At 34.8% G+C, this 12,237-nt stretch overlaps 1 protein-coding gene across 3 annotated transcripts in view; it reads right to left on the bottom strand.

The window, feature by feature from the left end:
- The window catches only part of NBEA (neurobeachin), a 476,649-nt gene that overhangs the window by 57,806 nt on the left and 406,606 nt on the right, over nucleotides 1-12,237 (bottom strand). For all 3 annotated transcript variants that reach the window (XM_051608523.1, XM_051608522.1, XM_051608521.1), the window contains 2 exons: nucleotides 11,584-11,703; nucleotides 597-749 (listed from right to left, as the gene is read on the bottom strand). In XM_051608523.1, the coding sequence (XP_051464483.1) occupies nucleotides 597-749; nucleotides 11,584-11,703 (273 nt within the window). The remainder of the gene's footprint in view (nucleotides 1-596; nucleotides 750-11,583; nucleotides 11,704-12,237) is intronic.

The raw sequence follows: 12,237 nt of genomic DNA, 5'->3' as shown, positions 1-12,237 counted from the left end.
ACCTTGTTTTTTCCTAAAAATAACCAGAAGCATATGTACATATTAAATATATCATCAATAAAATCATTATATGCCACTTTAAAGCAAAAATATACAACATAGACAAATGTTCTCATGCTTAAATTCTGCAGACCTGTGCTGACTTACATCAGAGCAGCTCTTTTCAAAATTTCTTCAGACTGCCATTGTTGGCTTTTATTCACATTTCTACACTTCTATCTTTGATGAGTAGGAATTGCATAGGTCCAGTCAAGTACGAGGTATAATGTATCTTGCAAGATACCAGCTTTATATTAACCTTTGAAAGGTGATGAGGAGGAACAGACTTAAATTTTTCAGGCTATCCTGTAATGTCCAGCTAATGCCCATCTGATGCCTGCTCATGAGAGAGTAAGTAATTGAATTTAATTTTCCGTGATTAGGAAGGAAAATCTATTCTAAAGTGACAGGTTATGTCAAGCAAGACAGAATGCAAATTCTCCTTCACTTTTAATTTTCTTTCCATAAATCTAGTTCTGAAGAGATGAAAACCAGCATTAGGTTGGATTGTTACATCACAGAACTCCTTACTTAGGCTACACTAGAGTGCAACTTACCATCCTGTTGATACGGACGAAGTCTTCAGGCTTCTTGGCCCACGGGGGGAGATCAACATCATTCACAACAACCTCATCTTCTCTGATCCCTAGATTATAGCCATTACTGTTGACAAACATCTCTGGTAGGTAGTAAAACTCTGGAATTAACTCCTAGGAAGGAGAAAACACATAATTAGACTTTACATTTATACAGAGATGCTAAAGAGTACTGCCAGAATCAGGCTCTGTTGTAGCACACAGTAAAGCATTCCTGGTTTTGTTTATGTTTCTGTGCACATAAGAAATTTTACAATCTGTTTTCTTGTACTTAATGGTCACACATACTTTTCATAATGAAGTATTGAATCTTTGTTTTTCCCACACCTGTTTTTATGAAAAGCATAACTTTGGAAAAGCAGTGCATATGAATAAAGGAGACCTTTTCAGAAAAACAGGTACAAGAAACTGTATGCCAAGCCCTCAATACTTCATGTATGCTTGATTTTTTTAATCACTATTTAACTAAACCACTTAGAACTGGGGATAAAGTTTCTGATATAACACTGTCTTGATTTTACTCTCTCTGTTCTTTAACTGCATAGAAAAGGTGGTAATAGATTAGCTATACAAGGAAAAAGAATTCAGGGTGAATTAATTTTTCTACTCTAAGAAAAACTCCACAATAAATGGAGACAAAAATATCAGTACAACAGATATCCTTAAAACATAAATACATGATATTTACACTGTGAAAGATCAATAACTGAGTAGCAGTTAAGATCATGTGCAGTTTATTAATACATCATAGACAGGTTAGGGTGTGAAGTTTTCTCAGTTTCCAGAATAGCTAAATAGAAATGTATTTTGACACAATAAATATCATAATTTGTTGCTGTCTGTTATTTTAGCACTAAGTATTGAACTGCAAAACGAAAAAAAGGTTTAGCGCCCAGTACCTCTTTTCTAATATCCAGATATGGATTAAATTCACTAAATTACATTGTTAAAAGCATTATGGCATTCAGTTGTGTAATATGATCAAAACTGATGACACAGCACCTGAAACCTGAGTCTCTTTGTAGTCCTTTCAAAGGCTGCAGACATGTGAAGCATAAAAAAAACCAAACACTGCAGACACAAACTTATCTAATTAAATCTGATCTGCAATTCCATAGAGAATAGAGCAGTTAAAGCATAGATGGTCCTTTCAAATTTATTCATAAAAAACCCTACCAACAAACAAAAGAGAATATTTGTGTTACAATTTTAATTTTGTTTAGGGAGGCCATTTACTTGCTTTTTTGCATAATTTTTAATATACTACAAGCAGTCTGAATTCAGATCAGACTAAAATGCAATGCCAACCAATATCTAACGAGTGCAAAATACTAACCAAGACATGCCTGAGTTTGAATAGCTCATTATGAAATGAGCTGTAATTTCAAAATGCCAACAAAAATTTAAAATATTACTTGCAGTAAATCAAAGAGCAGCTAGAGAAAAGCCAGACTAAAAGCAATGCTGAATATCCTATAAGATTAAAAGAAAAAAAAATTATTTTACTGATAATCTTAAATTTTATTATATACCTCTATTTCTAAAAACAAACTTCCCCCTTTCCCATACACAAGATTCACTATCTCTCAGGTTCCTGAGGAAGACCTTTGGTTTTCTCTGAAGGAGTCCAAAGAAGAATGAAAGATCCTCACAGCTGAAGAAAACCAGAGATTAATCTTTTTAGAGCCAATAAAGTAATGATAACTTGAGACTAAGAGCTGGCCACAACCCAAAATGTGCTACCATACAATTCACTAATAAACTAAAAGCACTGCCTTCAAGAAAGAAAAAATTCCTAAGGACCTCAGAATGTTTAAATATGATTATGTCAAAATTAAATTAAAAGACAATATTAAAACCAAATAGAATTTATTAAAGAAAAAAGTAAGCAAAGCTTATTTCTATTTTTTATAAAAGCCTTAGAACACATACCACTGTTTTTCATTATTACCATTTTTTATGCAACATGGTGCTGCACTAACCTGTATTGTTGAATAGCAAGTAAGTTTTGATTCCATCAGATACGTTAACTCTTAAATTTCCTTTTCATTTTTAAATGTTCTGGTTTAATCTAATAGTGAACTTTTACATCTAACATTTCTGCAAGATTGGTGCTACCCAGCTAATGTTTAACTGAATTCTACTAACCTTCTGACTTCAGGGATATCTTGAAACAAGGGGATTTAATTCATGGAATATTTTACATAGTATTTCCATCTAGTAATTTTATCTTTGTTGCTATTTGCTTTCAATGTAATTTAATGTTCCCTTGTCTGGTATAGCAGAAAACATAAATAGAAATAGAATAAATAAAAGCATGTGATTAACTTTCTTCTTAAGATTTATTGTGTTGTATATGTTTAGTTTGACCTGTCTTATTCCTGTGCTCTGGAAACTAACCAGTGCCAGACTTCTAAATCCTCTTCAAATAACACTCTCTCTAGAACCCTAATCATTTCAGTTACACATCTCCTGGTATTATTTTCTTTTAGTCAAAGTAATGAAATTGAACATAGCATTTAAAAAAAAAAAAAAATCCACTGCATTGTAGTCTCAGCATTCTCTTAGATGATATTTTTTTGTGCAGTCTACAATTTGGTTTGCTTATTTGTATACTATGTAACATTAACTGAACCAGATACTTACATATTTCCCATACTTTGCAATAACCGTTAAGTTTTTTTTGGTAGCATTTGATATTCCTCTTGAAATTTTGCCATCTCCACTTCTGACCACACTAAGAAACCACAAGACTTAAAAATAGCCCAGATACATCCATCCTCCTCTCATTTCTAGAGAATGAATGAATATATACTAAAACACAGCCTCATTGTGAAAACTTCTGGCACCTCATAAGCATGAACTTACTAACATTTGGAAAAATCTTCAAAATATGTATTTAGCTACTTAGAAGCATAGAAAATCTATGCTGAAACTACTCCAGAGAAGTTTGATAGAAAGGTTTGATTTTTATGTGTTCACTGTTTATTCTGCTGCGAATAAACAAAGAAGCTGTCTCTTCCACCTCATGCCAATGGCAGACACTGGGTGAGGATGGGAAGGCGAATATTCCCTTCCCCAGGGTCCCTGTGCACCCTTTGCTAGAAGTACAAGCTGGGAGAAGCATAGAGAGGAAGGATAAGCAAGGACAGAGCAGGCAGTAAGGCTGGAGCCTGGGAGGTTGCTAGGAAAAGGAAAGAACAGACAGGAGTGAACATCAGCAGAGATGGCAAGATGACAACTGAAGCCCAGAGAGAATTGCTTCAACCAAGAAGCCACTGGAAGTTGCAATAATAAAAACAAGAATGAAGAAAAGGGTAACACTAGCAAAAGCTAAACTTATTTTCAAAACCTATTTATATTTTTCTCAGCCAGAGTTTGCATTTTCTTTGTCTTCATAAAGTGCTTTGTGCCAGTTCATATTCTAATAAAGCTTATGACTAAAGGGATGACTGTTTCAGGGTCACGTTTGGAGAGGTGACCTTGCCCATTCCTCTGTTCCAGAAGAGGTCCAGCTATACCATCTTTCCTGCCAGATACCTGTCTACCCTGTTATCCCAGAATTTGAGTGACAGCAACTCCACAAGCCTTCCATCAACTCACTTCAGTGTTCTTCATCTGGGGAAGTTTTACCTAACGCCTGGCCTGAACCTTTTGTCACACAATCTAAGCCCCTTTCTCCTTGTCCTAGCTATCAGTCTCAGACACAGAGAACTAATTACTTTTTTCCTTTTGCATAGTTTACTACATGCTGGAAAGCATTATCCTGAACCAGCTTTGCAGCCATTCAGCTCTTTGAAGACCAAATGAAGGAGAATAATTTTACCTTCTGCATTGCTATATTGCTTAAGATTTAGTTACAGATGTCTAAAACATTCCTTTAATCTCCCCCATATTGTCTAGTAGAATTAAACTAGACAGTACATAACTTAATTACTCCTATATATACTTTGGCCTTTTATATATTTTGTCACATGTTTATCACACAGAAGCCAAAAGAAATGTTTTTATCAGCCTCTGTGGTCTTCAGGTTAGAGATTAAGCTTGCATACTTTTCTGACAGGATCTGCAATTTTTCATTCATTTTTATGCACAGTGTAATTTGCCATACCACATTGCCTCTTACAAATGACCAGCTTCATACTTTAGAAATGTATTGTTGAATTCACCCTGAAGACAGGGACAAGGAGACTCAGAAATTAGCAGGGGAAAAATGTATCTCAGGGATAGTATTTACACCAGGGGATGGGACACAGAGGGTTGCCCGTCTCCCAATCTGCTTTCCACTTGACAGACAGAATAATTGACAAGTGGTTCCTTAAAACACCTATTGCACATTCAGTGGCACTAGTGATAAAAGGTCAATGCAAAGCCAGGTTTATGCAAAGCAACGCTTGTTTGAAACTCCCATGGTTTTGAGAATTTTTCGTTTAAATTTACAAATGTTCAGGAAAGACAGATCTCAAAATATTTTCTTCCTACACTGCAAACGTTGAGTCAGCCAGTGTAAATCAAGACATGAAGGAAAACATCAAAAATAACAACATAAAAAAGCTTCCCCAGAAGTTACATCAGTTTGGAGACATACAATGAGGAAGACCAATATTTTTTTAAAGTCTGTTATTTCTATAATATTCACAGACCAATTAAGCCTTTGAGATTCATGTTATTACATACCACTCAGCTGATACATAATTTTGCTTTAACTGATACAATTCAGTAAATTTTATTGGTTTCTTTGCTCTTGCCAAAACATATCAAAGGTTCTAAATAAGTCTTTCCAACTACATAACCTGTCATGGGTAATTTCTTGCCACAATAAATATCTAGAGTTCAAAGAGTTAATAAAAATAGGGATTCTAGTGATCTAAATCTATTTGCAGTAATTTCTGTCTAGTTGTCCTTGACATTTCACAAGCTGGTAACCTCCTCTGCTCCCTTTTCATTCACACTTCTAATAAGACAGGTTAGCTTTCTATCATTTAGTAGTCAGCTACCTTTCAAACTGCCCAAGAAGCCTGGCTCTTCCCAGATGAAGAACGATGCAGTAAAGCTACTGAGGAGTGTAAAAAAAGAAAGGCAGAAGGAATATTATCACAGATATTTCTTGTCTGTAAATGTGATCTCTAGTTTATTTTAATAGCTATACAAAAACCCCAAGGTATAGTTAACAATATTATATGCCTTGTGTCTTCATATAAGAAAACATTCCCAAATGCATTTTCTAATTTACAAGCCTGTGACAAATCCAAGCTGTTGAGAAATTAAACTTTAAAAATATGTCTTGGGGTGATAGAGGACTGCTATTAACACTATCATAACTGTACACCACTTGCATCAAATCTGACATTTCTGCTTAATATGTTTTGCTAAGGGTATACCATTTTATGGCCTCCCAATGAAATCAAATCCAACCCAGACGTTTTCACTTTTCTAATATAATTCACTTCAAAGTTTTAAAGCTGCTATTGCTTTTTCTTTCTTTTCCTCCCAAAAGGTTGATCCCCTGGCATCCATTAATTCCACAAGGGCCTAGTAGTGGGTCAATGAGTCAGTCATGAGCACCTCCATTAACTGTGTTAATTCACACTCAGGCACCTTAATGACATTTTGTCAGAGCTACCTTTCTAACTTCTAAACACACTATTCAAAAAGTAATATAACAAGCTGGAGAGGCATTAGGAAAGTTTAGTGCCTGAAGAGGAGGCTCTGGAGCAGTCAATGTTACCAAAAACTGGAGCACGGGGGAAAGTAGAAAGGATAAAATGTGAAAGCTGACTGGCCAAGTTATGGTCATTTCCGGGTGACTTGCTTCCTCAAAGGTCACTCTGCGAATTTTCATTCTTCCTCCAGCTTGTACTGATTATCTCGAGAGAAGGTCGATATTGATAAAGGGAGACACAATAAAATAAACTCTTATCCAGGCTCTCCCTTGTGTCTTACCACTCTAACACAGAACATGCCGTATTAATTCTGCTTCATTCACTGTGGGTGAACAGGCTTCTTTGAAAATGAAGCAAAGCAGCTCAAATGTAAGGAACAAAATTGTTTCAGTAGATCTTTAATCACCCATTGAGCAATCATCTATCATATGCTACGTTTTTCAAAGGTGGTGCACCTTTTGCCACAATTCAAGATGTAGCAATTACAGCTTGTCTTTCAGACTGATCAAACTCCTGCCACAGCCCCATTTTCATTAGCTCAGTGTGAAACAATTTAGGTCCAGAGGAGACTACACATACACAGATGGAGAGAGGGAAGGGAGAGGAGGGAGGGGGAAAGTAGAAAGGGAGAAACAGAAAGGGAGAATGCCAGAGAGAACACATGCGTTTGAAAGAAAAAGGAGACTGACCCACAGAATTGCATCTTCCTAAAGAGACATACATTCTTTCGAAATGGCAGGTATTTATTTTTTAAATTTTATTGCAGAATTTCTTAAAAGTGGTTTGGATGTTTCCATTACAACTACATTGAGACTGCAAAACACTGTTGGAGGAAGTGTCTGCATTGCCTAGAAATCTCAATTTACTATTTAAAACTGACCTGTTTCAGAAGTGACTTAAGTACTTTAGAATAAAGCACCTCATAGTCCTTTCTTTAAAAAAAGCTGAGGACAAAAAATCATAATTCAGATTTTACTTTCCTAAAAAAATTATTTTAAAGGATTTTTAAAAATTAAATATTTTTAATAAGGAATTAAGGCAATGCATATTATTATTTAATACAGAACTTGAAAGCAAAAATTGTGGCCTTCTTACAATACACAGCATTTTAAAAACGTCAGATTAATTCATTACACATGCTGTTTTAAAATTATTTCATAACCTGTGCCACAGTAATTAATGAATTAGTGAGATCAGAGATTAAATTAACTTAAAGCAGCTCAGATGAATTTCAAATATAAGGAATACATGAATAATGAACACTTGCTATTCTTAACAGTTTTCAAAGTTTGCTACTTTGATGGATAGCCCATATTCCACGCTCCTGATATTTGCTATAAAGACCAAAAAAAAATCTTTAGCACAGGAAAACAATTTACAGCACGGGTATCACGTGGTGATCCACACTGCCAGAGACCCCCATTCATAACTGAGTGTGCATCCAGAGGAAGCTGCACAAACATGCAGAACCCTTTGATAGAGAACAATGTGTACATTTTGTACTCACACCCAACTTCCATACATCTTTTCTTTTGCACATTATCTACTTTCTCACAGAACTGCTAGATAAATATTCAAAGTTGCCAGACAGTTGAACACGAATTTTTGGATGTTTCACACTCACAACGGAAGGTCTTTTATCGTGCAAAACAGTTGTTGCTGTTCTTAGGAGAGTGGGTAAAATGAGTAGAAATTTTGAGGGGGTTTCTCAGTGGTTCCCCAAACCTCACTGTATTTCCAGTTCCTGAAAACTTGATTAAAATTCTGAAAAAGCCTGTAAGGAATTCCAAGCAGTACCACAACTAATCTGAAAAAATGGGGTATCTGTAGTATTAATAATAGTTCAATTTCCCATCCTTTTGCAGAATTAACTCTGAAGCCTCAGGGAAAAGTTGGCCCTGACATCATGGCATTGAGAAATGCAGTTCATTAAGATCTTAAGCAACAAACAGCAACAATTAGCTGCTATACTCATTCTTGATTTATCTCTAAGAAACACAGACTATACAAATGGAAAGGGCTTAAAGGGTCAACTAGCGCATCCTCTTGCAATTTCATGATTGTCCCTGATACTTTTCCAGTGCTTTGCCAGTCTACACTTCTAAGAAGCTCAAGAAATAAGGGGTTTGCTACTTCCCCTTGTGAGGATATTCAAATTCAGAGAATACTGAATTTCACTTTACGTTTTCATACTCTGCTGGTAAGTAAGCATTTTTCAAGTCTGATTCTTTCCTTGGAGGTTTACCTTTTTGTTCCCTGACAAGCAATTATTTTCCCTTTCATCTGTTTGCATATTTCATAGCATTTATGTTACCATGTCTTTCTAGAAATTAATTGCCCCACACATGCACACATTTTTCTTCCTCTACCCAGCTCTCTAAACCCATTTGCTGGTCTTCTTATGGCTCACTTCAGTTTGGGTATACAGAATCATAGAATCATTTTGGTTGGAAAAGACTTTTAAGACCATCAAGTGCAACTGTTAACTTAGCACTGGCAAGTCTTCCACTAAACCATACTTCCACTAGCTTGTTTCCAGCAAAGAAAGCACTAAGAATTTGCTTTATCCAATATGGACACAAATTAAAAATTGAAAGAAGAAAAAAAGCAACTTGTGTTCCCCAAGAATGTAAGAACTCTGAAACAAATTAATAGCTATTCATATTATTTCAGGTGGAATTTAGATGCCATGAGATATTTTAGTTGTCATAATGCTAAGGATATAGATTTGGTCTCACTATAAGCTTTATGTCATCTGTTGATCTTCTAGTTTTTGTGTTAAACTGAACAAAAATCAGCAATGTAGTGACACATATTGTTTAGGCTACTGAAGCGTACTCCATTAGACATTTCAGTATATGACTAAATAATTTAATGCTGCAATATATTGAATGCTGACAATAAATATATTTTAAAATATCATCACATTTCTACTTTCCTTTTAACTTTTTTATTTAGATATGAAAGCTTAGTTATGAAGTTTTTTTCTTTTTGCTTCTATGAAGTTTATTCGTTTCTGCTTTTATGAAATTTTTTTGAGCTTGTTTTTTTTTTTGCTTTGTCATCCTTTAAAGCTTTCAAATCTGCTTTTGTTTATCTATTTTTATCTTAAGCTGAATCAACTCATAATAAATCACTTCAGGGTTAATTTATAAACTCATCTTCCCTGTATCTTCATTAATTAACAAAAACATATTTTAAGCGGCATCTTTAATCCCTAAAGAATCCCTGAACAGGCAGGTCAGATTTCTCCAGATTATCTGGAGAAAACGTATTGGCTAACATACCTCATCTGTGCCTCTCATATTAGATTTTCTGTAATTACTTAGCTACAAGTTGTATTTCTCTTTCTAATGGCATAACAGAAATGTATATATATATCTTAATCTGGCTCTGAGGCTCTACAGCAGGCTCCCAAATGTATTGTAGAATACATAATTTTACAGTCTTTCCCCAATGCAACTCTGACCCTTAACTGTTACTATTTTATCCAAATTAGGCCAAACTCCCATCTTTTAACTCAATGACATAGAAGTACCAAGCTACCCCACATCTTCACCTTTTGCCTTCCTTTTCTGAAGGTATCTGGATTTGAGTATCTTTTTAATACTTGTTTTACTTTAATAACTTGGGTATTTTTCATGCAAATACATTTTGTAATGCCACTGCTAACCCTCTGTAATTCCCACATCCTTGAAATAGTTGGCAGCAGAAGTTTTTAATTACCCCACTTGGTTCACAAAACTCATGGTATTTTCATACAAATATTTCAGTTCTTTCTTTTTTTTTTTTTTTTTTCCCTGATAACTGATTCTGTTGCTAGTTTAGGAACAATCTTGTTGCTAATTGTATATCCTAGATGAATACCATCCCTCCATCTGTCCACAGATCTTCCTTTATATCTGCCTTCATTTATTTAACTGCCCTCCTCCTGCGTACTGAAGCCAGACAAGAAGATTATAGTCACTTCCAACTATCTTCCCTTATTCAGCCCCACTCCTAGGAGGCATTTTCCTAGATATTCTGGTGGAATTGTAGAAAAACTATATTTCATTGAAAGGAAAATTCAAAATGTCAGGACTTTGAATTTGAAGAAATGACTGCATTTCCAATATAGTAGATATTAACTTGAATTCCTTCCAAAAAGTTCTGAAATCTTACAAAGGCAACAGTGATTGTTCTTAAAGTACTATTGATCTCCAGAAGAGCATAATTAAAAATTAAATAGGTTGCATTTTATTTTAATTTATTGTCTTTAAAAGGCAGTTTCTCCCTAATGTTAAGATGGCAATACAACTTAGAATTCATTACTCTAACTAGAAATTAAATGATAACAACATGTTTTGTCCACATACACTTCTGCGACTTCTGGCATATTTATCTAAATGGGAGCTTTGGAATTAAAAGAAAACAACAAATTTACATCTTCTTTTGTCAAGTAAAATAAAAAATATACTGGCAGTGTGACCTTGACTTTAGCATTTCCTTGTATGAGTGGCAGTATCAAAAGACAAGAGAGATTCATTCACTTTAAAATAAGGTTTTTTAAAAAGTGCAGTTAATGGTGTACTGTAGCTTTTACCTACCTTATTAGTAGAAAACAAGAATCAAGAAATGTCATATTATACAAAATATTAGATTTTGTTTTCTTTCTGATAAGGCCCCATGAAACGAACAATAACCCTTTGTATTTAACAATAGGTGAGGAATAACAACAGTAAAATCAACCTGCTCTCCAGCTGTTTCTGTATATTGTGTAGAAGTTGTTTTAATCTAATGTGTATTGTTGCATAATATCCCCAGGCACAGTCAAGTAAAAGCTAAAGCTGTACAGAAAAGCCAACATTTTAAATGGGTCTTGTCATTAATGCTTTATTAATTGCTCCAGGCAATGCAAACACAGAGCTAGGCAAGCTATAACAATATGACACTTTAAGGTCAAATCCAATTCCTGCTGTGTTTTATGGAGTGGGCCAAATATTGAGTTAACAGCAGGAAAGAACAATTTATTGGGCTTTTCTCCATCTCCTGATTATCTGATCTAAATTAGATCAGTTAGGTTGTTTTTCTCTAAAAACAAAACACCTTTTGTCCACTCAACTTCAAAGAATCTTTGATTGTTTCTGTTAGAACAATGATCTTTAGTAACATCTACCTCTTATAGAAACTATACCTAGTGTACTGAATATAGAGATATGAAATATAAACCCCTCTTTGTCCCTACATAAAACAAAATAACATAAATGAAAATGCACATTTAGCAATTGATTTAATGTATATGTTACCTTCACATCTGAGGTATCTCTTTGGCTGTTCCTCCAAGACCTGGCTACTGAAGAGAAGGTTCGATCTGGGTGGTCAAATTTGCCATCATTTGCATTTAGAAAGAATGTTGTAAAGGGCTCCTGTAGTTAATGAAATGAAGACGGATTAAGAAAACAGCAGAAGGAATCATGCAGCAGGTTTCTAATGAAATCCAAATTACTTCTGCACAACAAAATACTTCATAAAGGCAGAATTAAAGAAAAATATGGCACCTCATAGTTACATCTATGCATGGGTATCTGTACTGAGTATCTTAATACATTTATTTGCACTAACACATTTCGCACACACAAACCTTGAATTCTGGCAGAAAAGGTTATTTTATATTTGAATCTTCCATCAGACTAATTGCCCATCAATGGCAGACCTATGTAGCTTCGTTCCACTTCATGACGGTTGCCTATTTCACTCCAGCTATCAAAAACACTTTCTGTGTTACTTCTGTTGCAATGCTTTGTTTACCCCTTGTAAGATGCTAGTATGTCAAAATAAAATCTTACAAAATCCAGCCTAGATTTTCCTTTTGTTTTCATTTAATTTAAAAGACTTCAGGCTGTTCCGTTTTGCCTGGCTGCATGGTCATTATGAGGCTGACAATGGTTGCAGAATAGTTA

The sequence above is a fragment of the Apus apus genome, chromosome 1, assembly GCF_020740795.1.
Source record: "Apus apus isolate bApuApu2 chromosome 1, bApuApu2.pri.cur, whole genome shotgun sequence".
Taxonomy (NCBI): domain Eukaryota; kingdom Metazoa; phylum Chordata; class Aves; order Apodiformes; family Apodidae; genus Apus; species Apus apus.
The sequence above is the reverse complement of the archived record's forward strand: the minus strand, read 5'-3'. Positions and strand labels throughout refer to the sequence as shown.